Source organism: Artemia sp. Qi Xiang Cuo, chromosome 19 (assembly GCF_049724085.1).
Source record: "Artemia sp. Qi Xiang Cuo chromosome 19, ASM4972408v1, whole genome shotgun sequence".
NCBI lineage: Eukaryota > Metazoa > Arthropoda > Branchiopoda > Anostraca > Artemiidae > Artemia > Artemia sp. Qi Xiang Cuo.
The window spans coordinates 30,921,747-30,949,243 of record NC_142812.1 but is presented as its reverse complement, the minus strand read 5'-3'; the positions used below and the strand labels follow the sequence as shown (position 1 = coordinate 30,949,243).

The 27,497-nt window shown below is 35.1% G+C and overlaps 1 protein-coding gene across 4 annotated transcripts; it reads left to right on the top strand.

Annotated features, from left to right (window-relative positions):
* On the top strand, positions 1-27,095 carry kud (oligosaccharyltransferase subunit 5 kud). 4 transcript variants are annotated; one of them, XM_089104923.1, is made up of 3 exons: positions 1-100; positions 16,549-16,803; positions 26,994-27,095. In XM_089104923.1, the coding sequence occupies exon 2, from the start codon at positions 16,565-16,567 to the stop codon at positions 16,796-16,798; it is 234 nt and encodes a 77-aa protein (XP_088961049.1). In that variant the 5' UTR covers positions 1-100; positions 16,549-16,564; the 3' UTR covers positions 16,799-16,803; positions 26,994-27,095. The 4 variants fall into 4 exon arrangements, with proteins under 4 accessions (XP_088961049.1, XP_088961051.1, XP_088961050.1 ...); XM_089104925.1 differs by having other exon boundaries at positions 20-64; XM_089104924.1 differs by lacking the exon at positions 1-100 and adding an exon at positions 105-234.
* Positions 27,096-27,497: the final 402 nt, after the last annotated feature.

Genomic DNA, 27,497 nt, shown 5'->3' with positions numbered 1-27,497 from the left:
GGCATTTTCCACCACCCTTTTAGGGATTGAAAAAATTTTAAGTGGAAACACTAATAAAGATAGCGTAAGAAACAATTTTATTAACATTCCTGTTCAAATAGTAAGCACAATAGCATACTTACTTCTGGATTATGTCCTACTTTATTCTGCTCTTATTTTGCACTTACATACTTTATTTCCACATTAGTGAAATGGAGGCACTGGCTGAAGCAGAACAATAACCTGCTTATTTTGGTGAGGCCTACATGAAGCCTGAAGCGAAAATAGCTTATTTTTTTACGCCATTAAAGTAAATAGATATCTGCCTGCACCTGTACAAGTTCCTTGACTCCTTTGGGCTAAGAGAGCATTATTCATATCTCTCTTATAAGGAGCATGGACATCTTATAGCTCAAGAGTGGATAGCCTACTTAGGTTAATTTTTACAGTAGCCTATTCCATAGATGATGCAGGGGTAATAGTAATAGTTTTGCTCCTCCTCTGAAGGAAACACTATGAAATTCTGAAAACAACTAAAAAGTTCTAAAATAGCCTGCCTAGGCTTGGAAGTAATTTTTTGTAGGGTAAAAGGGTAAATATTTACCAAATCATATTATTGTGTTATGAATAAAGTGAATATACCAATGCCTTTTTTTATGCTCTTTACAAATATAATAATCATTTTTGTCGGAAATGAATTTTACTCCCAACCCTATATATACCAATTCTGGGTATATATTTGCACATTCGAGGGGTGGAGGCAAATTTTACTTCTGATATGAATGAAAGGTAGGTTTAAACTGTCCCCCATCCCCTTAAGTTGCAATTATATACCCTGAATTGGTATATATAGGGGGGCTAAAATTTGTTTCTGACAAAAATGATTATTATATTTGTAAAGAGCATAAAAAAGGCATTGAGCAGTATATTCACTTTATTTGTAACTCAATAATATGATTTGGTAAATATTTACTGGTAAAAGACTTCTTTTGGGAAAGACCACTTTTCTTTGGTGTTCTGGGAAAATAGCAATGGGGTTTTGGTCCACTCCTATTTCACTACAGTTTGATACAATGTGAAGGTAGTTTCAAGATCTGAATATAATAGGCTAATCATTTTTGATGCAAATGAATTTTACTCCCTCCCCTATGTATACCAATTCAGGGTATATATTGCAGAAATAAACTCTGGTAAATTTTTTTGCAGTTCATATTAATGACTTACAAATAAAGCAAACATAGCCTACCTCTTGATGACTTTTTTATGCTTTTTCCAAATATAATAATCATTTTTGTTGGAAATGAATTTAACCCCCACCCCTATATATACCAATTCCCCTAGGAACCATTAGTGAACTGAATTATGAAAGAGCATTCCAGTTTTTCAATTCAGACAATTGCTGCAGGTGAACAACACCCTACCAACAGTAAGACAAGTGATTCATGACCAAGTTCAGTAAATGTGGACTGAAGTGACACCCAAGCAAGCTAGTGATTACAGAAGTCACCAAAAAATCAAGTGATACAAATGCACATGATCTATTGGTCAAATGTGTCAACCCCAAACAACGACAAAAGCATAAGAAAGGGCAACAAGTGATGTATTCACTGTCATCCTAGCTAAATTATTTGGGAAACTGCAGATTTACCAAAAGTGCTTCAATTTTCTTTCCCCCCCCCCCTGTAATGTGCAAATATAAAGCCCAAAGTATGTATTTTCAAACACAACATATTAATACCCAGCCCCCATTAGCACCCAAATTTGTAAATACTTTAGCACCCACCATTCATTAACATCAAGTGTCTACATTTTATAACTAATGAATAAGTTGAAAAACAAAATAATGGTTTAAGGTATTGAAAATTAGATTATTATATTGTAACATCAATGAAGGCTAGGCTACCTTAAAAATTTTCAAAACAGGCACTGGGTGCTGAAGTAAATGTTTTGGGTGCCAAATGTTAAAGTATCACATTAAATTGCTTTGTCCAGTGACAATAATAATGGTAGTGAATGTCAATAAGATCTTCAGATGCAGGTTTCACAGGAAGTTGTTTGAGGTGTGAATTTGTTACTGAGAGTGGCTCATATTAAGATTTAAGGTGAGACTTAAAAAAAGCTGCATCATTACCACTGTGGGGCACTCCATGGGCAATTATATTATCCTTCCTCTTTTCTTTTTCAAGTTAAATGCACACAGTATGCTGAATTTCAGTCTCAATTGTTTGTCTAACCTCATTCTGCATCTGATCTTTGACTTTTCTGAGACCCATTGTTTACTTTGAAGTGCATCACACTTTAATTGGATGGTTGATTCAATATTTCTGAATTCCTCTTTGATGCTGTCCAGGTTATTTCTCAAGTGCTGATGCATCAAGTTGATCCTATCAATGAGGCTAGCCTGGAGTTCTCAGCAATTTTAGATACATCTTTCACAGTGTTAGCCAGGGTTCCAGCTGCTTTCCCTTATTTATCCACTTTACACAAAGTGTAATACCACTGACAGCCAACTTTTGAGTTCATCCTATTGATATGATCATATTCATCATCATTTAATTTCAAAAAGGATGCAATAGCCACTTACTACAGGAGTTGAACTTAGTTGCAGCAGAGAACTTGCTAAGGCCTTCATCACAAACCCTGCAACAATCCTTGCCTTCCTGCAAGCTCTCTTGGACATGTTTGTTTTTCTTTGTGGCATGCCTTCCTAGGTAGCACTGCATACTTTGCCTTATGACTCATCCCTAAATGTCAACATGGAAATAACTACACTTTCAAATTTATCACTGATTAAATTTAAAAATCAATTGCAAGCTTTTCAAAATATGGTATGATAAGCCTATCAATAATTTCTCTGTTCTTGCAATACTGATCAAAAATACATAGCTACTACTAACAACTCACCGCAGCACCAAGCTGCCTGAGGCCAACACAGCTATGCACAATCCTCCTCCACCCCAATCTATTCAAAGCCTCCCTTTTTACACCTGCCCACGAAGTTCCCATTTCCTTTAAATCTTTCTTTATGACGTCCTCCCACCCCAGACGGGGACAACCTGCTTTCCATTTAGCCCTAGATGGTTGGCCAAAAAGATCAACCTTCGGCAATCTGTCATCCTTCATCTGCACAACATGCCCTAGCCACCTCAACCTTTCTTTCATTATAGCCCTAGAGAGTGGTATTGAACCACATTTTTTGTATAGCCTATTGTTTGAAATATGGTCAGTCAGCCGGGTACCCAGAACAATCCTTAAGCAATTTCTCTTGAAAACATCTAGCAAATCTTCATCCGCTTTTCGGAGCATCCATGCTTCAGAGCCATATTTGACCACTGTCATCACTGTAGCTTCTAAGATTATAATCTTGGTTTGCAGACTTATCTTCCTATTCTTCCAAACCTTTTTTAACTGTGAAAAAACACCCTGAGCCTTGACTATTCTACTTTTAACATCTTCACTGCTCCCACCATCTTTACTAATAATACTACCAAGGTAAGTGAAGCTGCCCATCTGATCAATATTTTCGTTACCCAACGTCACCTTTTCATCTTCAATTATTCATATTCTTAGTGACTTAGTCTTCCTAACATTAATTTTCAAACCAATTCTAGCACCCTGAACTCACAAAACCTCTAAAACACCATTCATTTTGCTCACACTTTCATCTAGGATGCTTAAATCATCAGCATAATCTAAGTCCAGGAGACTTTTTCCTCCCCATTTGATTCCTTGGTCTCCCATTGCCTTTCCTGTGCTCCTTAAAACAAAGTCCATCAAAATAATCCATATAAAGGGGAATTGAACACAGCCCTGCTTAACTCCTGATTTAATACAAAATCAGAAGCTAACCTCATTTCCTACCTTAACCGCAGCAGTGTTATTCTTGTACGTAGCACTATTGCCTTTAATGTATTTGTCTGGTATACCATAGAAGGAGAAAACCTTTGCTAAAGCTCTTCTATCAACAGAATAAAACGCTTGCTTGTAATCTATAAAACTGAGGACCAAAGGTGTTTGAAAACTCAGGCACTTCTCAATTATTAGCCTAAGAGTGAAAATTTGGTCAACACATCCTCTACCTTTTCTAAAGCTGCACTGCTCTTCTCTTAAAACTTTGTCTATGGCACCTCTCAGTCTAAAAAGTATCATATTACTAAGTAATTTACTACCTACAGAGACCAGACTAAGGCCTCGATAATTACTACACTCACTTTTATCACCTGTCTTATAAAGTGGCTTAATTAAGGTTTTCCTAAAATCGTTAGGTAGTTCCCCTTTTTCAAAAATCATATTCATAATCTTCAGTAACTTATTCTGACCTCAGAGCCACCATATTTAAGAAACTCATTTACCGCTCTATCAGCACCTGGAGCCTTATTATTCTTTAATCCTTTTAGTACTGTTGCTAATTCCTCCTCACAAAACAAATGTTCTTTCACATCCAAAGTATCACAAACTTTTTCATTTTCCTCTATATTTTTTCCTGCAACTCTATCTCGGTTAAGCAAGTTCTCACTCCAAATGATATTATTATAGAATTGTTTTTAAATTGTTGGTTATATTTTCCATGTTTTTTGCCACATGTGACACTTCTTCAAATAGATTTAATGGCAAGGAAGCAACATCAACAGAAACAGAAGAATGCATGGAAAGTATATGATGGGCTATATGTTTGCATCTTGGGGGTATGTAAAGTAGAGCAAAGTACTTTTATTAATGATATAAGTAAGTATTTAGAATTCTTTAAGTTGTTTTCAGAATTTTAGTGTTTCCTTCTTAGGAGGAGTAACTATAAACTAGTACCAAGGTAGGACATAGTGAACACCCCACTTGATGCCCTTTTTATGCATTCATTCTTGTAGTCCTAGCATATGGGTTTATACAAGACTAAGACAAAACACTTGAACAGCAAAATTTTTGTTTTACTTTATAATGTACAGTATATTTTTATTGATCACATTATCATGTTTACTTTCATCATTACCTGTATCTACAAGCTGTTTTTTTTAATAATATTAAATATCCAACAGCTTTGAAATTCTTTTACAATCTTATATAGGTTCATTGGTTATGATGGGTAAAAAAAAATGTTCATAAAGAAAACAGAGCATTGCTGAATATTGTCCAAAATTGCACTAGAGTAGACAACCAAAAGATCTATTAATTGTTTGCTTTATTGATTTTTTTTAATCAATACCTGTTGAATATATGGCTTGGAAAGGATTTATTTTTTTATTTGTTTATGTTTTTAACTACCATTCTAAATGCATTTCTTGCTCAAAAAATAAGAAACTTGTTCACTTAGGATCCATTAAAGAGCTTTAAGTTGGATTTGTAAGGAAAAAATTATTACATTTGAAAAAATCATATAAAAGGATTATAGCCTATGTGAGACCATGAGAGGAAATGGGGTTGCACTAAAAACGCACAATTATATTTGGAAAGAGCATAAAATAAGGAATACATACAACTTTTATTTGTTTAGAATTTTACATTGCAACCACTAAAGTACTGAATATTATCAAAGGTAGCCCAACTAGCTCAAAGTCAACTAGCCTACTTAACCCGGTAAGATTTTTTCTAGCCAATCAAGTTCTAGGCTAATTTTCACAGACTTGATTTTGACCTGGGCTAAAATAATTCTTGAAAAAAAAATCATGATTACTCATCATTTACAGAGAAATGGTGAAATCCTAGAGGTAAAATTATGTCTGAGGGATTTGCAGCCATCTTAGAAATTACCTGAGCCAGATGAATGGAAAATTCAGAAATCAATCTGGGGCCTGAAATATAGTCCTGGAATGTGTTAGACTTTCAATATTTTATCTCAATCCTTTCCATATTTCTAGAGCTTAGAAGATTACATAAATAATATTTTTACACCTATCTAAGTTTTGAAAAAAAACTCACTACCTGATTCTTGGGTTTTCAGTTTCTTTTTCATTGGCTCTTCTCTTTGAATATAAAATTTTGATTACTCTAGCAGTATTTTCAGCTGTATCAAGGCTTTTTCACTAAATTTAAGAAATGCTTCTTCAAATCTTGATAATTCTACAAATCAGGAATGAGCAAATGTATTAGAAAAAAACTTTAGTTGAAAATGTATTAGAAATACTTTCTTTGGATCTCATTAGAGCAGTACATTTATTTCTCAACTTTCAACACGAAGGATTCCCTCTTTTCTCAAACTTAAACAATCCAAATAATAGAAGATGGGTTGCAGCCAAGGAAGCTAATTTATCTATTTAGCTAATTTAGCTAATTTATCTATTACGGGTTGCCTCCCCGTAGTAGCATAATATTTGTAGGCATGAATATATAATGAGTTGGAGGTAATAGGCATGAGATTGTCTGTGCAGGATTTCGACTCTTGTTGATAGAAGAGCATCGCCAAGTTCTGAAAACCATGTTGTGACCAAGATGGGCCCAGAATTGCACAAAGCCTCCATTCATGGAGGTCCCAGTGACTTCTTGCTGTCCGGTTCTAAGCCGGCTTAAGCACTTTGGTGTAGATTTGAGAATATATGTGATCCCCTTCCTGCACTGGTATCCGGGATCATTGCTTTTCCTGAGGCAAAAATAATTTCAATGATTTAAAGAACATGAAAATTGGAACTTTTAATGTTACGACAATAAAAAATAACTATTGTATCAACATTTTGACAGACGGATCGAGATAATTCAAAGTGGACCTATTATAAATTTCAGAAAATTATTCTACAGAGATATGACCCTTGGAGTAGTGCTATATAGAATTGTTTTACTCAGGCGGGAAGGAGGGGGCACACAAAGAGGGAGTAGGGGTCACGATGAATAAGGAAGCTGCTAGGTCTTGTTTAGGCTCGGAAGGTTTTAGTAATAGAATACTAATTGCTCATTTTATGACTAGAAAGTTCAGGGTATCAGCTATAGTAGTATACACCCCTGTAGAACCGACTGATGGAGATACTTGTGACTCAGATGAATTTTACTTACAGTTACAGGAGCAAATAGACAAGATCCCAGGTAGAAATATGATGTTATTACTGGGAGATTTTAACGCCCAGGTTGGTAGAAATAAGGATAGATGGTATCCCAGCTTAGGTAAATTTGGTGTAGGAAAAGAAAACAGTAATGGATACAGACTTTTGCAATTTTGTAGGTATAACAATCTAGTTATAACCAATACGGGGTTTGGTCATAAAATGGCTCATAAACTAACATGGTATTCACGTGATGGTAAGACAGCAAACCTTATTGATTATGTTATAGTAAACCGAAGACTTGCAGGATCAATGCAAGATACTAGGGTATATAGGAGTGCTGTTATTGATGTTAAAAGTAAAGATCACCATCCAGTAGTGTCAAGGGTTAATTTAAAGCTGAAATATCGGAAGCGTAATTACCTCCCGGGAAGTTATGATGTTAATAGACTACAGGATGAGAATTTGAGAGAAACTTTCCAGGAACAGTTGAATACTAAATTTGAGAGTTTGAAATTTGATATTGCTGAAGATGGTTGGAATAATTTTAGAAAAATAATTTGTGAAGTTGCTGAAGGTGTATTAGGGAAGAAAGCTAGAACTGCAGCTAAGAATATTAGTGAAAAAGCTTTATGTTTAATAGAAAGGAGAAAGGACTTGTACAAGAATTATCTGAGTGATAGATCGCATGAAAACAAAAGAAATGTAAAGAAAGTGGAGAAAACTTTGAAATATGAACTAAGGAGGTGTGAAGTGGAGGCCATGGATAAAATTGCCGAGGATTTAGAAGATGCAGCTAGATGGCATAATAGTAAAATATTGTACTGGCACGTTAACAAATTGAGAGGTAGTAGTCAATCCGGACTTGTCCCAGTTAAAGATAGGAATGGGGTGGCAATTAGCGATAAGGAAAAAGCTAAAGCGATATGGGCCGAACATTTTGAGAGCTTGCTTAACCGAGATAGAGTTGCAGGAAAAAATTTAGAGGAAAATGAAAAAGTTTATGATACCTTGGATGTGAAGGAAGATTTGTTTTGTGAGGAGGAATTAGCAACAGTACTAAAAGGATTAAAGAATAATAAGGCTCCAGGTGCTGATAGGGTAGTAAATGAGTTTCTTAAATATGTTGGCGCTGAGGTTAAAAGTAAGTTACTGAAGATTATGAATATGATTTTTGAAAAAGAGGAAGTACCCAACAATTTTAGAAAAACCTTAATTAAGCCACTTTATAAGAAAGGTGATAAAAGTGAGTGTGGTAATTATCAAGGCATTAGTCTGGTCTCTGTAGGTAGTAAACTACTTAGTAATATGATACTTTTTAGACTGAGAGATGCCATAGACAAAGTTTTAAGAGAAGAGCAGTGCGGTTTTAGAAAAGGTAGAGGATGTGTTGACCAAATTTTCACTCTTAGGTTAATAATTAAGAAGTGCCTAAGTTTTCAAACACCTTTGGTCCTCAGTTTTATAGATTATGAGCAAGTGTTCGATTCTGTTGATAGAGGAGCTTTAGTAAAGGTTTTATCCTTGTATGGTATACCAGACAAATACATTAAAGTAATTAGTGTTATGTACGAGAATAACACTGCTGCAGTTAAGGCAGGAAATGAGGTTAGCAGCTGGTTTTGTATTAAATCATGATTTAAGCAGGGCTGTGTTCTATCCCCCTGTATACGCATTGTTTTGATGGAATTTGTTTTAAGGAGCACAGAAAGGCAATGAGAGAACACGGAATCAAATGGGGAGGAAAAAGTCTCCTGAACTTGGATTATGCTGATGATTTAAGCATCCTAGATGAAAGTGTGAGCAAAATGAATGAAGCTTTAGAGGTTTTGCGAGTTCAGGGTGCTAGTATTGGTTTGAAAATTAATGTTAGGAAGACTAAGTCACTAAGGCTAGGAATAAGTGAAGATGAAAAGGTGACGTTGGGTAATGACAAGATTGATCAGGTGGGAAGCTTCACTTACCTTGGTAGTATTATTAGTAAAGATGGTGGGAGCAGTGAAGATGTTAAAAATAGAATAGCCAAGGCTCAGGGTGTTTTTTCACAGTTAAAAAAAGTCTGGAAGAATAGGAAGATAAGTCTGCAAACCAAGATTAGAATCTTAGAAGCTACAGTGATGACAGTGGTCAAATATGGCTCTGAAGCATGGGCGCTCCGAAAAGCGGATGAAGGTTTGCTAGATATTTTCCAGAGAAATTGCTTAAGGATTGTTCTGGGTATCCGGCTGACTGACTGTATTTCAAACAATAGGCTATACGAAAAATGTGGTTCAATACCGCTTTCTAGGTCTATAATGAAAGAAAGGTTGAGGTGGTTAGGGCATGTTGTGCAGATGAAGGATGACAGATTGCCGAAGATCGTTCTTTTCGGCCAACCATCTAGGGCTAAACGGAAAGCAGGTCGTCCCCGTCTGGGGTGGGAGGACGTCATAAAGAAAGATTTAAAGGAAATGGGAACATCGTGGGCAGGTGTAAAAAGAGAGGCTTTGAATCGATTGGGGTGGAGGAGGAGCGTGCGTAGCTGTGTTGGCCTCAGGCGGCTTGGTGCTGCAATGAGTTGTTAGTTGTAGTAGTAGTAGTTTAGGGAAAAAACTCTCAAATAAAAAAAACAATTAAATTGCTTGCAAAAATTAAACAAATTACAACAAATTTTAAAAAACAAGGATTCCAGGCAAAGGGATCAATTTATTTAATCAATAATATATTTAATCATTGTGCATTGAATCTTAAAAGAAAATCAAACTCAAGCCAAAATTACAGAAAGATTTATGGCTTCCATAGATTATAACAGATGTAAACTTGTCTGTATGCAATTTTCTGCACCTTAGATTAGTTTACAGAAAGAGTAGAGATACTCAAAAATCATCCTGCCTGCATAGATACCACTTTTTGATTTTTAACAGCCATGCAAAATATACATACTTCTCCCCTTCGAACTTAAATTTCTTATATATTCAGACATTTAAAAAAAATAGAATAGCCAAAGAAAAACAAATTTTAAACTTCCTATACCGCTGTTAAATTCATCCGCTTTCATTTTGTTATCCTGTTCAACTAAGTAAAATGACCAGGCTCAAAAAAAATTTTGTCACAGGAGAATCTTATCAAATAGTTTATGATAAAAAACTGGAAGTGAAAAGTAACTTGGGCCAATATTCACCAAGACTAAAAATTGAATTTTCATGACAATTGCTAAACCGGCAGTTTTGGCTTTTTATGCTGATTATACATATATAAAATTCTTTCCGTTTTTGTTACCTACCCAAAACTAACAATTTAAGAAAATTTGCCTGATTTTTGAGAAAAGGGGAAATACCCCCCAAAAAGCAAGCTATCTTATTGAAAATCCCTTTACTAGATACATCATATCAGAGAACCCTACCATAGAAGTTCAACCTCCAATCTTCAAAATGTGAAGTTTTGCATTGTTTTTCAGAAAAACATTGTTGATGCATGTGTATTTTTTTACATTTTCCCAGGTGCGATTCTATAAAACCAAAAGTCCAAGATAATTGGGAGGGAACTCATTCAAACGTAAATTTAAAGTCCTTTTTTAAGTGACCATACAGGTTCGACCAGGGGAAGGTCATGTTTTCTGCCATTTTAGGGCACCAAACTGTGACTTTACCTCAAAGAGGACGAATTTGCAATCAATTTAAAATTCTGAGAAGCTGATTAATTTAAAAGTATCGATAACTATATTTAGGCTTCCCAGTTGCAAAAGAAGTAATACCGCATGGTGGCAGTAAAGAATTCAACCAAGTTGATTCACTTTATTTGTAATGAAATTAGGCTATGTTTGGTGTTCTGTCATTGCGTATCAGCTATAATGAGGGGGGGGGGTGAGTTATTGTTTAGGTGGTAGTAGGGTAGATTCCTAAAAAAGCACATCTTGATAGACAAACTGCTTACTCTTCATGAGGCTTCAGATAAACGTTGAAAGAGGTAAGGGGAAGTAGGAAGTAATTAAAATGTTTCTTTATACAGCTAAAAGATTACATTCCCACATCTACCAACACAGAGGTGGAAAAGGCAAGGCAGGCCATCATCAGCCATGGCAGGAAAATTCCTCAGGGTGGCAAATACTAGTAAGAGCTTAGTTTTCCACAATTTTAAATGGTAATATTTTCCTTTTTCTATTTATATGAAGAACTTCAATATATTTAATCAAGTGCATTTATTGATAAGGAAGTCCTATTGTAGAGGTTGTAATGGCTTCAATTATGTAGAAGATCAAGTTTAACAGAATTTGCATCCATACAAACAATAATACTCCTTTTCATCCAACCGAAATTCTTTAGAAGTAATATTAAAAAGGACTTTTCACAAAAATTACTATTCATTGCCAATTTTTTAAGTATATTCAAATTTATCCAGCATTAGAATTACAAATTTAAACATAGGACGGTACCAATCAGTGTACAATTATTGATTTACACATTTTAAAAGCAATTAACCAGGGATTTAAGGGACTGGTGCCTCAAATTATATCTTGGTTAGGCTTGGGTATGATTTGGAAAACAATCAGAAATTGAATTAAAAAAAAAGATTTTCAACAGAAATCAAGGAACAGATTTGAAACCTATTTCAACAGATTATTCTTTATATGAAGGGGGCTGTCCTCTCTTTAGCTCCTTACTCTTTACTGTGAAGTTTGGCTTTTGTCCAATTGGCAATTGGAAAAAAAAGATTTTTCAAAGCACTAAAAAACTTTTGTTTAATTAGTAAGCTGGTGAGAAGGGGGCAGTCTCCCTTGTATACAAAGTAATTTCAATTTGTTTTAAATTTTAAACTTGCTCCTTACTTTAGTTGAAAAACCTTCTCTATTTGTTTAATTACATTTCATGAAACTGTAAAGTTTTATGAATATGATACTAATCTTACCCATCAAAAGCTACAAGCCTGATAAAATTTGTCGGATTTTCCAAAAAAAGGGGGAAAGACCCCCTAGAAGTCATAGAATTTTAATTAAAATCACATCATCAGATTCGGCATATCAAAAACCCCTGCTGTAGAGGTTTCAAGCTCATATATGCAAAAATGTGGAGATTTGTAATTTTTGTTGGAAGAAAGATCCTGGATACATGTTTATTTATTTATTTTTTTTAAACATACCGAAATTCCCAGCAATCCGTTCAGGGGAAACATTTCTGATTTTAGTGGCTTTATATATCAGCTCATGGGTACTCTTGCAATTCAAGCAAAAGTTGATGGCATGTTTTTACTCAAATTGCCCCTTACTAAGTTTTTTTATACTTATATGTGTTATATTGTGTAATTACAATTATATTGTGTAATTATGTATGTTAGTTTAATGGTATTATGTGCTTTATTATATTTTTGTTTTGTTTTGTAAATTTTGCATTGTTATTGTTATGTAGTATATTTTGCTATGAGTGTTATAATCATGTGCTATTATTTTGTGTGATTTTCCATTTTTGGGCCATGGCCCAAAGCAGCTTTTATTGCAATACACATCTATCTATCTATCTATCTATGAACTTTCATATGTACTAGTTACTGCACTAATTACTAATAAACAAATACGTATTTAGAATCACCATAAAAAGCTGATTCTTTGATTTAATTTTATCAATAGTTAGGCTTGACAGGGATTGTTATATACTTTCCATTCATTACTATGAGTTATTTGAATTTTTTTGTTGCTGCAATCAAATCATTTAAAAACAATGTTTGTGGTAAACTGGAAAGGGGTCACTCAGTCACAAATTAGAACTATTCCTGGAAGTTTCGTCAATTTTAATGTATTAATATAATAGTTATTAAAATGAAGATGTGTCTGCTTATGGTAATTTCTGTTAATTCTAGGAACTTGATTGTTCATTTTAGTTTCTGTTTATTTTTCATTTCATTTATTAATCTAAATAAATCATTAATCTAATTTAATTTCTGTTTGTTTTAAGTTTGAATTATTATATGACTTTGTATTCTCTTGTCCTAGATTTTAACACGACTCTTTACTTTTCTGTGAAAACCTTCCTTAAATCTTTTTTTGTAGTTAATGATTAGAAGACATAAAATCAGCTCATGAAAGCATTTTAGAAGAAGTTATAATAATACTTACAATACTTGACAAAGTGCTCACCATGTGGCTTGTTTCATTAAGGACAAAGAAAAGTAAAAATTGAGCATATTCTTTTGTGAGGACTGGTGAAAAAAAGGTTCACCCCCTTTCCTTAAAATAAAAATAAATAAAAAAAAATCTCAACTTTGGTATGGCTATTTTATTATTTTCTCATTTTATTGTTTGATCACATGTGTTAACTTTCCACATGTGTTAACTGGACGAATGAAATAGAAAATGTTTTCCCATATTCAGTGATAAAGTTGTAAATCCATTTCTGAGCATGCATCTGTTCAATGCAAATTTTCATAATTTCAATAAAGTTCAGTGGTCTGGAGGGCGGGAAACGAATGTATTTAGGAATAATTTGTGCTGTCGATTTTCTCTTGAAAGTTTCATTTATGCAGGCAACCCTTATGAGTGGTATAAAAATTATATTTGTTTTTGGGACTCAGTACCGTAGTCTGTATTTAACTAAGATTAAATACTGTTGGCTATTTTTTGTACTTGTTATCAAACAATTTGTGGTAATCAAACAGTTCGTAGTAGCAAACTGTATAGCAAGCAACCCAGCTCAATAGTAACCAAAACTCTAAAAAACGGAATTTTGATACCAATAGATACATCAAAAGAATCGGATTCTTATGATGATTTTAAGTATATATGTTTCATCAAGTTTAGTCCTGCGAATCAAAAGTTACTAGCCTGGGAAAATGTGCCAGATTGTTAAAAAAAGGGGGAAACACCCCCTAAGAGTCATAGAATCTTAATGAAAATCACACCATCAAATTCAGGTACTGTAGAGGTTTAAAGCTCCTATCTGCAAAAATGTGGAATTTTGTATTTTTTTTGCCAGAAGAAAGACCATGGATGCGTGTTAATTTGTTTGTTTTTTCCCCAAGGGTGATCGTATCGACCCAGTGGTCCTAGAAAATCGTGGGAGGGCTCGATGGAAATTAAAAGTTCTAGTGCCCTTTTTAAGTGACAAAAAAATGGAGGGTAACTAGGCCCACTCCCACGCTCATTTGTTTCCTAAAGTCACCGGATACAAATTTTGAGATGGCCATTTTGTTTAGCATGGGGTCATTTGAACAGAAATTATTGCTGTAGTGCCTTTTTTTAATTAAAAAACGAAATTTAATAAAATTAAAAACTTTTTATTTAAATTCCACTAAAAACTGTATTTTTATTGCCAATCTTGATGAATGCCAGCTATCCTAAGCACTAGTAGCCTATGCATACCATTGTACCATCGGAGACTTATGAAAAATATGTTAGATATAATACATGATAATAAATTCGTTAATTATAATAAAGAATGAATATAACTTTATTATAAAAGGCACTTCGATATAGTTACATAAAGGATCTATACTAGTTCATTATGCTTGGGGACTATGCATGTTTCATCAGAAATATCTGAAACCTAGTAAACAAAATAACGGCACATAGTAACTAAAAGTTGAGATAATATTACATTAAAATACGATCATTGGAATAACAAGCCATTGCATACACTGAACTTAGTTAGCTACTTGATTGATTGAGGTTCGTCTCTTACTATTTCAAAGAAGAAAAAGACGTAGGCTTTTTCCTGTTTGCAATCAGGTTATTATTAATGGTTAATGGTTCAGGTTATGTTTAAAGGCTCATTTTAAAGGAAATTACTACATCTAGTGCATTGTGTAATTAAAAACAAAATAGTTTTTAAATTAAAATCATTTTTTACATAAAGAAACGATAAAGTTGATCATAAATGGTGTCAGTTAAGAGAATCTCATGTAGTAGTTATTAATAGTAGTTTTGTTTATTTATAATAAATTATGTACAAGCTTGATGAATGGACGTTCTCAAATTGAGTGCCAAAAACAGACGAGTTTTAAAACAATACATGAGTGATGGTTTGTATCGTAGAAATCACATTGAAAAGGTTGCAGTTTACAATATTTTAAAAAGATACAAAGGGATTGATTTTTCTTGTATAGCCATATATGACCTAATAAGTGAACGCAATATTTATACACGTTTATATTTTTCCAAAAATAAATTGAAATTTGTTTTTAAAGCTTAAGAGATATGCCATTTAACAAGCATGTACACAGTAATTTAACTAAAGAGGGGGTTGGGACCCTGTTATACAACAACAAAAAATCACAGCGTAGGCCTATAGAATACAGCCTAAGCCTCGTATAAGTCATCTATAAACCCAAACTGTATTTAGTCACACATACAGGAATCTATTTCGAGGGGGGGGAATGATAAGAAAGACTAATGTTGAATTCATTAGATACACTAAAAAATGCAGAGTAAATTCTAGAAGATGGGATTTTCACTAAATTTAAAAGCAGTTGAGTCGGGAGAATTTTACGTCAAACTTGACTTATAATCCAAGAAGATCATACTTCTTACAAGAAGATGGTAAATTAAAACGTACAGTGGAAAGAAACACTAATTTTTTGGGGGTATGAAAAGCTGCAAAACTATTTTTTAGTAATTTAAGCAGAGATGAATTTTGGATCAAAGGGAGTAGACTTTGGCTATCTTTGAGCACTTTTCCTATATGTATCGAACAGAATTCTTCAACTTGCAATTGTACTCCTGTAAACAGTCTGATCCTGTTTTTCTAGAAGCAAAATCATGAATTTTACGTCGTTTGCTTTGGACAAATGATTCTTTGAATAGTTCAACAGTGTCTCCTTCTTGGATGCCCAAAACACTACTGTGAACAAAAATTCTGATTGCCAAAATCAAGGAGGCAACTAAAACGACTACCTGAAAAAATTCAAATTGATTCCTCAATCCATTGCCAAGACATAATTGATATTACTAAATGACAGAATCGAAGAATTGCAATAGAATACAACACCACTGTAGATGAACGGTAGTGTCTATGTTGGAACTGACGGATTAGCACGAGTTGGAATTCTGTGAAATGTGTGAAATAATCACTGAAGGAAAATCCAGAAAAATCTTCTTAGAATGACGTCAAATAACGGCTGAAGGCTCAAGGAGACTTCAGCAAGTTGAGGGAAGGAGGCAAGATTTGGGATTTTCTATGTTTTCTACTTCAGCTTTGTGCAATCTTTTATCATTATTTCAAAGGCTCTGAAGGTCTTATAGTGAAAAGGGGGCGTTAAGGCAGGAATATCATATCAGTTTTTTTTCAGAATTTAGTTGTAAAAGTCCCCTACTAGGTTGGCTTCCAAATCGAATTGGAGCATAGATAGTTAAAAAAATGAATAAATAATAATAATAATAAAAATCATAGTTGGGGAATTTTGAAAATGAATGTCATTTTTTGGCAGTTAGTATGGGAACCGTTGAACTTTTTATTGCTTGTGTCATTTTCCTTTTTATACTATAATTTTCAGGAAAAATAAAAATTAAGAATAAATTTTTTTTCTATATTTGAGTGCATAAATGTATGAATAAAGTTTGATAATGAAGTAATAAATGATTTCCGTACTGAGTGAAATCAATGTACTGCAAAATTTAATGTGACACAGGATCCTTATTTTTTAGGTACTAAATAATAAGAATGGATATTGGTGCTCGGTATATATCCCCAGTCAATCCAACTGTCTATCCCCATCTTTCTATAGTTTTGTTAACATTAGGCCTTTTCTTCACGGCCTGGTTCTTTGTGTATGAAGTCACCAGCAATCGTTTCACAAGATCGTTGAGTAAAGAAATGTCACTGGCTGCAGTATCATCACTTTTTATGGGCATAGGAACAATATTTTTATCTCTAGCAGTTGGCATATATCTATGATTTGGGTAAGCCTTTAATTGTGTCTCTTTGTAGTAATACCTTTATTGTGATTATGAAAAGTGTTACTAAGGCTGTGTAAAAAGACGTTTGGAATACGAATTGTCAAGAATATTGAATATAATTGATAAAGGTTGATAACTTCCTATCAAGTTAGCAAGTAATGGTTTACTGTTATTTCGGTTGATCAGACAGTTCGTCTAAGTAAGGTGCGACTTGGCCCCATAGTAACCGAAACTCTAAAAACTGGAATTTTGATAACATTTAATACATCAAAAGAATTGGATTTTTATGCTGATTCCAAATTTTAAAATTCATTGAGTTTAATTTAACCCATCAAAAGCTAAGAACCTGAGAAAATTCGCCTGGTTTTCGAAAAAAAAGGCTTAGGTCAAGCTCGCTGGACCAAAAAGTCAAGCGAGCTTAGTGAAAATCATACCACCAGATTCAGCATATCAGAGAACCCTACTGTTGAGGTTTCAGCTTCTATCTACAAAATGGGGATTTTTTTGGCCAGAAGACAGATCATGGATGTATGTTTATCTTTTCATTTTTTCTCCAGGGGTAATCGTATCGAGCCAATGGTATTAGAGGATTGGTAGAGGGCTCATTTGAACACAAATGAAAAGTTCTACTGCTCTTTTTAAGTGACTATAAGGATTGAATGACAACTAGCCCACCTCTTATGCCCTTTTCCCCCCGAAGACATCCAATCAAAAATTTTGAGAAAGCCATTTGATTAAGCATAGTTAAAAGGTCAGATAACTATGCCCTTGGGGATGACATGACCCCCAATAGTCCTTGGAAACAGGCTGTAATTTACATAATTACCCCATTGTTCATATATAGTATTTGTTATTGGAAAATATGCGAAAAATTTTTTTCGGGAGTTTCCTGCGAGGGAGGGGAATTTTCGCGGGCAGGAAAGTTTACGGGGGGATTTTCCAGGGAAAATTTTTCCACGAGGGGGGATTTCCTATCATCATTTGAAAAATGGTCAAAAATGAAATAAAAAAACCGAAGTGTTTTTAACTGATAGTAAGGACTTGACCTACTGACTTACGGCTCTTGCCTGAATGGTGTAGAGAATGATGAGACCAGGTGCCTCCATGTTGAACTTTCGCTTGCCATACTTGCAGCTTCTTTCACTGGGATGTGGTCTAAGGGAAGGAGTTCTTTGGCTTTGTTTTTCCTTCTAGTAGGGGGGGGGTGTCCTCTGGGACGTTTCCATGCATGGAGGGTGGGCTTGAAGTCAAACGCAACCTGTGCTGTCGCGTCATGGAGCAGACGAAGGAGGTGACCGTACCAGTTAACAGTACTCTCGGTAAGTTGCGTCTATTTCTACGCAGAAAGGAGAGCATCTGTCCAGTAGCGTCATGGCAAACAGTTTGCCGAGAACAGAGAAAAGTGTAATCCCACCATCATTAAAGCAGATTTAGCGAATGCCCTTTCGTCTCTAGATTGGCAAATTGATGTAACCACGCCAATCTTTCGGTATGCATTCTGTCGTCTATATAACAGACAAGATGAGCCGGAGCCACAGCATCATTGCTTTGCCTATGTACAAGAGAAGCTTTGAAGAAATACCACTGGTGCCAGGGGTTTGATTATTTTTTAGACGTGTTACAGCATTTCGGATCTCAGAAGCTGTAATCGGTCACTATACTAGGTCTGAGGTCAGCTCGAGTGTGGTCATGGCAGCTTGAATCAGGTCTCGGTTAGGATGTGCGACCGCCTCATTGTTCAAAAACTTTGAAAAGTGGCTGCTCCAAGCATAAAATTGACCTGTCTTATCATCCAACATGCTACCATCCGCAGATAGAACACAGTTCACGGCGAAAGGGTTTCCTTCCGTCAGCTCGTGGTGGTGTTTGCATAGTGAGCAGGTTTCTCTCGTTCTTGCAGCATCTTCAAGATCGCAGGCTTTCCTATCAACAAAAGTCTTTCTATCTCTATGCACTAGACTACTGGCATGCCACTGAGACGTCTGTATTCTACCATGTTCTTTGCTAGGTGCGCCTGTCAACACAGCTCGATCACAGAAAGGGTGTCTAGGATTTTTCTTCTGTTTCACTCCGCCAATGATATTGCCAGCAGAGTAAAGTATACTCTCTTTGAAGGAACTCCAACTTTGGATTCATCCAGGTCTTAGAGGCAGGTACACTGGTTTTAGATATCAAGAGCTTATGTCTGCTGCATCTCATTTGTTGCCAGGCTAATCAGATAAAACCTGGGAGGCCGTTTGTCTTGCCGTTGTGCTCTCTAGCGTAGTCTTAGCGTTGCGACAACCACCCTATAATCTATGTTTGCAAGCTAGGCAGACATATACGTCCTGCAATAAGTTACCTAAGAGCGCCAGCATCTAGAAATCAATGTAATCGATCGTCTTCTTTGTTTGGCCGTCGTTGCTATACCAAGTATGTTTATGAATTTCTTGTCTCTGAAAGAGAGTATTTGATATGACCAGATTGTACATGCTGTAGAGCTCAAGAAATCTCCGTTGTTATTCAGTGGATCCGGAGTCACCAAACCGAGAATATTTCCCCACATGCCCTCCCTGTCATTGACCGTCGTGTTAAGGTCTCCCAAAAGAGTGGCAATTTCGTGGAATGAGACTATAGACTGAATTTTGTGTAAAACTGGCCCTTCACCTCTGCTGGGCTTGGGTCTGTGGGAGCATAGTATAAAGTAATTGTCCACTTTGCATGCATGTGCTGAAGCTGAGATGTCAATATTCTACCTGAGATTTGCTTCTAATAGAGAAGTATTTTCTTTGCTCTCGTGTTCAGCGCGCTGTTTGTCTTTGTTTTCTTTTCACCGATATCCTCGGACTTTCTTCTGACGAGAGGGATTTGCGTGAGTCCAGCTTCAGCTACATTGAAGCTTTTTAGCTCAAGAGCAAGCATTGGTTTCACTCTCGGAACGTGGGGTGTAAGTACGTTATAGGTGGCAACGTTTGGACCATGGTGAAGAAGGTTCATTTGTTGGTCTGAAATCGGTCCAGGGACATGCTGAGGTCGTTTAAGGTAAAGATAAGGATCATCCGATGCACAATCATCGGGTTTTCGCTGCTTGAAGATTTTAACTGGAGGGTTACAGGCCCAACTGACCCCAAGCCTGGGATATGCTTAGTGCTAGGAGTTGCCTAGATACTAAGAAGCTCTGGGATGAGCTCCCACCCACCTCGTAAGGTAGAAGCTGCCCATAAAACGAGAATTTTATTGACCAAGGGTTCTGCTGACTCTTTGGCACCCGACAGGGTCGAGGCAGCCCTTTTCAGACCGTTATTCATAAATCTGGATCCTACATCCTTTAGCAGTTGTCCTACTGAGGATCCTTCAACGATGGTGTTCTGCTTTAGCATGAAATCTAATCCATTGCTGGAAGAAGGTTTGTAATTCGCGGGATGTGTCCACATGTCGGTGGGCCCTCCTGAGTGTACATCCAAGTCATCCAAGGGCCTTTTTCCTCTTCCACCTGTATTTACAATCTCTGGGCTAGGGTGTTCCAGTTATTCCGTATATCAGGGGGACTGCTCCTTCCTCAATCCTTGCTCTTTACTCTAAAGTTTGACTCTTTGTCTCTATTCTTTAAAACAGACTGCTCAAACACAAGGGCCATTGAATTTGAATGAGAGATATTCTTAAAAAAAATTGACAAAAAGTCAAACTGGCGTAAAAAGTGAGGGTTGACTAAGGGGCAGTCCCCTTCATATATGAAATAATACTTTCAGTGGAATAAATTTTTCTTTGTTAATTTAATCTTAATGGTAAAAGTCCATTGAGAAAACATTTTTATGGGAATTTCGGAAAATAGCATCAAACCCCACAACGATGGTGTTGAATTGAAAGGCAAATTGCACCATTAGAATTACCATGGTCATAAACTCCAAATAGAAGAATAGCAGCCCCCATCTTGAACAACAAGGAAAACCATTTTTTTGCATAGGAAGCACTAATGTGTCTTTTTTTTCTTTCGCAGAGATTATCGTACCGAACCAGTAGTCGTATAATATTGGGGGGGGGGGGGCTCATTTGAAAGGAAATGAAAACGACCGTACCATAGAAAAGTGATATTATTTGCCATTTTGTGCCACCAAACTGCGATTTTTGTCCAAAGGTGGCGAGAATGAAAGAAAATAAACATTCTAAGATGGCCAACCGTGTTTTCAAGGTGTAAAACCACACAGAGGAGGTTTTGAGCCTCTTACCTCGTCTTGACGAAAGTAGTTTTCATTCAATAAAAACTGGATCTTAGATGCAACTTAGAAAAGTTGCCTCTTTGAGTATGCTGTCATGTTTGTTTGACTCCGTGTTCTCATTCCTTGAAATGTCATCATAAACTAGCTTTATGAACATTCCCTGCATTATAAATTACAAAAAATAGTTGTCTTCGGTCATGACAGGTGTAAAATAATATTTGAATTTTAAATATTTCAAACAGGAAAATATCTCATGAAAAGTTAAATTTTTTGTTATCTGCAACTCTTCACAGATGCTGGATTTAATATACCCCTTTGACTCTTAACGTTATTACTATATTAAAACAGAAAAAAAACCCTACGGTTTTTTCTTCTTAGGAATAGTAAGAGACAAACCTCAAAGAATCAGGCACCTGACGTAGTTTGTTCTAATGATTATATTTTAATATAACCTTTATGTAATCATTCAGTATAGGCTAGAGTTCGTTCTTTATTATGAAATCCCCCAAAAACTGCTGCATTTTACACAACTATGTCTTTGTCCGAGTGTTATCTTAACTTTTAGTTACTATGTGCCGTGGTTTGCTCTTTACTAGGTTTCACGTATATACAATGATCCAATGACTCCTGATGCTATAATAACATAAGCTACTACAATGCTATAGAAAAAAGGACTTTTTGGCAAAAAAATTATTCTTTTTAAAAAACTATTTTGTTTTTAATTACGCAATGCATTAGATATAGCTATTTCCTTTAAAGTGAGCCATCAAATAACTCTCTACGCTGTCTCAGTGCCAAGCTAGCTGCGGAAAAAAAGAAAGACAAAATATAATAATGAAGTGGCACTTGTTCATTATTCGATATACCCTCGAGAAATGAAGTTGCGCTTTTAACTGTGGCTACTGCAGAATGGTTAAGAGTCTCCGATGGTAGAATGTTAAGCTTAGCTTGTACATGAAAATGCAGTATTTTTGTAAAAAGTGATACTAGTTGCCCTCCAATTTTCTTGGTCACTTAAAGCGGCCACTAGAACTTTTAATTTCTGTTCGAATGAGCCCTCTCACGACATTCTAGGACAACAAATAAATACGCATCCGTTATCTTTCTTCTGGCAAAAAATTCAAAATTCCAAATTTTTGGACACGGGAGGTTAAAACCTCTACGAGAGGTTTATTAGATATGCTGAATCGGGTGGTGTAATTTTCTGTAAGATTCTATGACTTTTGGGGTGTTTATCCCTTTTTTCGAAAATCTGGCACATTTTCTCAGGCTCGTAACTTTTTATAGGTAAGACTAAACTTGAATGATGAAACTTGTATATTTAAAATTAGCATAAAAATCCGATTCTTTTGATGTATCTAGTGGTATAAAAATTCCGTTTTTTAGAGTTTTGGTTGCTATTGAGCCGGGTCGCCTCTTACTTACAGTTCGTTACCACGAACTGATTGATAATATTGTAAATTTTTTCTCTGGAAACTTGAGGTGTGAAGCAAAACATATATTTATTGTTGTATTTTAACAAAAACTCATGTTGAATTCTTTAGTTTCTCCGCCTAAGTAATATAAATGTCTTTTTTAACGTTTATTTTATATAGTCTTAAAAACCTAAAAACGAGTCAGTATGATTGAACCAGTTTTTCAGATATATGTTGCATAAATTGCGAAGTAATAATTTTGTTCGACTTAATATCATTAAAAAAAACAATAAACACGCATTCGTGATCTTTCTTCTGGCGAAAAATTCAAAATTCCACATTTTTTCAGATAAGAGATTGAAACCTCTACAGCAGGTCTCTCTGATACACTGAATCTGATTGTGTGACTTTTATTAAGATTCTATCACTTTTAGGGGGTGTTTTCCCCTTTTTTCAAAAATAAGACAAATTTTCTCAGGCTCGTAATTTTTGATGGGCAAGACTGAAGTTTATAAAACTTATGTATTTGAAATCAGCATAAAAATCTGATTCTTTTGATGTCTATTGGTATTGAAATTTCGTTTTTAAAAGTTTCGGTTACTATTGAGCCAGGTCGCTCTTACTATACAGTTCGTTACCACGAACTGTCTGATAAGCTATAAAAACTTCTTCGTGGCTATAAACATTTTAGCGGCAGTAGCAAAAGCTGCAACCTACTAAAGAGAATGCCTTGAAGACTTGAGCTCAATTACAAACCTCAACAAAATCAGTCGTTGGTGAGAGAACAGAGATAGTGTATTTCGTTCTTGCAACCAAAATTGTATTTTTTTCATGATAAGATAAGGGTTTATTATTATGCTAAAACATCAATGAATACCTGATTAAACATATCAGCCTTTTTGACAGCAGATTATTTGATTGTTTCCTTAGATAGGGTATCGTACTATTATTTCCATTAACAAATATTGGCATGGTTCACAACCACAATGTTCTGAAATTTTGTACTGCTAATTGACCTTCCGTTTTGTTATGTTATTTGACCCTCAGTTTCTTCATGTTTTGATCAACACTTGTAAAAAATTGCTGCATACATAGGGAGTGCTGCACTTTTATGCAATTTTCTTTATATTGGAGCAGACGGCAAACTACATGTTTCTCAGCTACTGGTTTCAAATTGTGCGTCTATAGTTGCCATAGAGTTCGACTGTTACAAACTTATAGATTTGGCTGCGACAAAAAAAAGTCTATGTGACGAAATATTTACGCTGCAACCTAGTTAAGAGCGAACTACATCCCATAGTAACTGAAAATTTAAAAAAAAGAATGTATTTTAAATAAAACTTTTAAGGTCATTCAAAAAATGTTTAAACGTTATTCAGGACCGCGCACATTGCATAGTGTAGCCTAATATAATAATAAAATGTGATAGTATGATATTGTATAATAATATAACAATAAAACTTTTTTGCCAAATTTTTTTGGGGAGAATTTTGAAAAAAAAACTGTAAACTCCTTGAAATGCGAAAAAGTATCATTCGAATTACCATGGTTAAAATCCTTCTATTCAAGGTTTTGAGCCCTTCCCCTTCCCTCATCTTCAAAAACAAGGAAACTGGCTACTTGCCTATGTCGAAAAACGTCGTAGAGAGATGTTTAATGGGTCATTGAGAATCTATACTACTCATATGTAGGTGATCTTTATAAGTTTACAATGATATTTTCTGCAAAAAATTGTGTTTTTGATTTAATTTCTCTATTCTGTCTGATGACGTCGTATCTACATGAGCTTACATTTCATGATACTACGAGAGAGAGCCACACCCCCTAGTAGCTGATGTTTAAAAATGGGGTTTGGAAAACTTTGTTTAGTGATACAAATTTTTATTTTAAGATTATTCTGGAATAATGACTATTCTATTGGTTTATCTTAATAGTATAAGTTTATTGCAAATCTAAAGGCTTGAAATCTCTAAAAAATGGCTCTGAATCGAAATAAAAGTAAACTAATGGCATCGCCATCGTTGAAAACCGTAATTTGAAGTCTAATTCGAAGGCTGATTCTTAAATTAATCTGTCTGTCTGTGTCCTTCAATAGTTAAAATCAAAATCTAACACTGTTCTAATTTAAAAGAAAGATTTTAAATGAATGAAAAACTGAAAAGCTCTTCAGTTCAACTGAACTGAAAATTGTCTTCTTTTTCTCTTAGAAAGTCACCCCTAACAAAAATTATGCTTTTAAACACCATCCTCAGTTCCGACCATCCGTTGGCTAACTCAACTTTTCATATAAACAAGCATTATGGCAATGAGACAAAAGGAAAAAAAGGAAGAACATTACCAAAGTTTTAACTGGATCCTAGTAAAGACAGATAGCTTCAAAAAAGTTGATCGTTCTTTACTGTGTTCTAGCTAAGAAGCTGAAATTTTTTCATGTGTTTAAAGTATTAGACAGAAACAACTCAGATTTTAAGTATCTACTTGCTGAGCCGAATGCTTTTAATGACTTCGTGACCCCCTACCGAATGAATAACCAAACATTCAGTTTGGGCCCCCTAGAAACTCAAGTTTGTTCAGGCCAATCCTACATATCAAGCGGCTACCCTTCTGTCAACCTTGCACTCTTTTGTGTGTGACAGTGTGACATTTTTCAAAACACTGTTTTCCTTCAGAACTACCTTTTTCCTACCAAATCTAGTGCTCGTGAAACTAGTTGTATTGTGCCAAGAAAACAGTTTTTGATGTATTTGGCAGTAGACAAGGGAGCTGACTCTAAAGAATGATGTCCTAAGAAAAGCTATAAATTAAACTGTTGAATTATATGAAACGTTAAAATATTTGTGAAATTGTCTTGTTTTGAAAATAAGACCAAAATATAATGAAATGATATAAATATTTATTTATATAAAATTTTATATAAATTTATGTTTTGAAATTTTATATAAATTTTAATTTTATGTTTTGGAGTTGTTTCTGAGAGTCTTCCATTGCTCAATCTTGTATGAGTCCCTGTTTTTGTCGCTGGATACTTGTGAATCTTTGCTCCTTCCTTTCTGTTTTCCTGTATCTTTTTCTGTTTTTGTTCTGGTGATTAATCCTTTCTAATGAATTCAAGAAATTGGGTAAAATATAGTTTTTTTAGACTGATGACTGGGCTCCAAGACCCCATTCTGTGTACGTCTCTACTCCAATTATACCTATCTGCTAAACGGTTTGCAATAGGAGGGAAGGAAGATTGGTGGAGATACCGACACTACAATTTTTTCCTCAAATATTTTAGATTACGAATCATTGCTTGATTGTGAAAGGACAGGGAGAGGACAATGTTGGAGTGGCCATGGCACTACTTTGTGCTTCCTAAGAATACTAACCGAACATTCTTGCATAATTTTGATTCAAACAAGGAACAGCATGCCTACATTTCTACTGAAATGTTTGCAATGGGGCGTGTGACTATTTGTGCTAATGGGGGGGGGGGAGGGGTAAGAGAATTCAATGACTCACTCGGTCTTTCAGTCGCACAGATTGAAAGTCCTTGGAAGACCCCTTCAAAAATAATGCAATATGTCTGTCTCTATTCTAAAAAAATATGAGTAAGATGAGGGGAAAGGTGCGCCACTGTCTAACTTTTGGTCTCAAATCATACAACTTGAAAACCCCTGTGTGATACTGATTAAAAAGGTGTAATATGCCTGCCTACCTTTGTACCGAAAGTCGGGTTCGGAGAGGCCTGGGGAGAGGGAGGGATTACGGACCAACTCTTTCTCCGCCTTATTTTTGAAACAGATCCGATCATAGCTGGCTTCTGATTAGAGTCGATATCCAATTTAGTTTCAATGTCTAGCACAGCAAAGAAATTGTCAGCCCCTAAGTATTTTCAAATTGAAATGCCTCATGAATTAATTTTAGTATAAGAAGCTAATAAAATATGCATTCATTTGCAATAGGAATCGTTAATAAACTCTATTATCGCCAAATTAAATAATAATCATTAAAGATATATTGTTTATCATTACTTGCCAAGCGGCCACTTTTCTTGGCTGAATGGCCATTTTCTGGTGGACCTGAACTTACTGTTAATAGCAATCAGGGTTAAAAAGGAAATTGTGTCCCTTTTAGTTAATACTTAATTTTCCAAATGTGTTAATTTTCTGTATAATTCGGAATGGTCCCCAGTTGGTGTAACTTAGTAAAGAGTGACGTGTCTTTTATCTATTGTTTCCGGGTACTCTGCATAGAAGTTATGGTTATAGAAACTTACGAGGGGACTCATTCGATTAGAAATTGAAAGTTCTAGTTCCTTTTTTGAAAGTCGAAAGTAATTGCTAAATCCCAAGGTTTGTTTCAACTAAATTAAATTCGCAAGTTTTTGTAAAAGTATGTAGCTTGGAACCACGGTTTAAGTATTTTTTAGAGATTCTTTGAGTTTTATAAAGGATAAAATGACAGGTCTTGGACGACTCAAACACAAGATAGGAAGTGCTTTGAAAATTTAATTAAAGGATTGCTTATTGTTTCTCCTCTTATATCACCTTGCTCACTTTTTTTCAATATTGTTTGTGAGTAATCCTTCTTTTTTTTTCAGAAAGTACTATATCTATGAAGCTTTGCCGTGAAGTGTTGTCATGAAGCCTGTCTTTTTCTTATGTAATTTTTGTTACTGAAAATATTAAAAAGGTTAGATATGGCCAGTATGGTTGAAAACTCTTATCGAAGCATCTTTGGCCACTAGATTTTTTCTGGTCGGCAAAAATAAACAATAGAGATTTTTGCTGGGACGCTAGTGGTATTAAAGAGCACAGAAAATTGGCCCCCACAAAAGATATTCCAAAATACGTAATTATCATATGAAGATTCGAAGTGTAATCTAGATCTACACCCAAGATACTTCAGAATTTGTAATCAGCTTTCTCAAAAATATTTTAAAGCTCCACCCTCCCCAAGGTTTTGGAAGGAGGAAAAAATAATTTTAAGAGAAAACTGGTTCTTTATAAAGTGATGTTGCGTTGACCTTGGTGTTGGGCGATACTTTGTATTGATATCGAACTATCACTGCTTTGAGGTATTGTATGAAAAGAATCGATGCTTT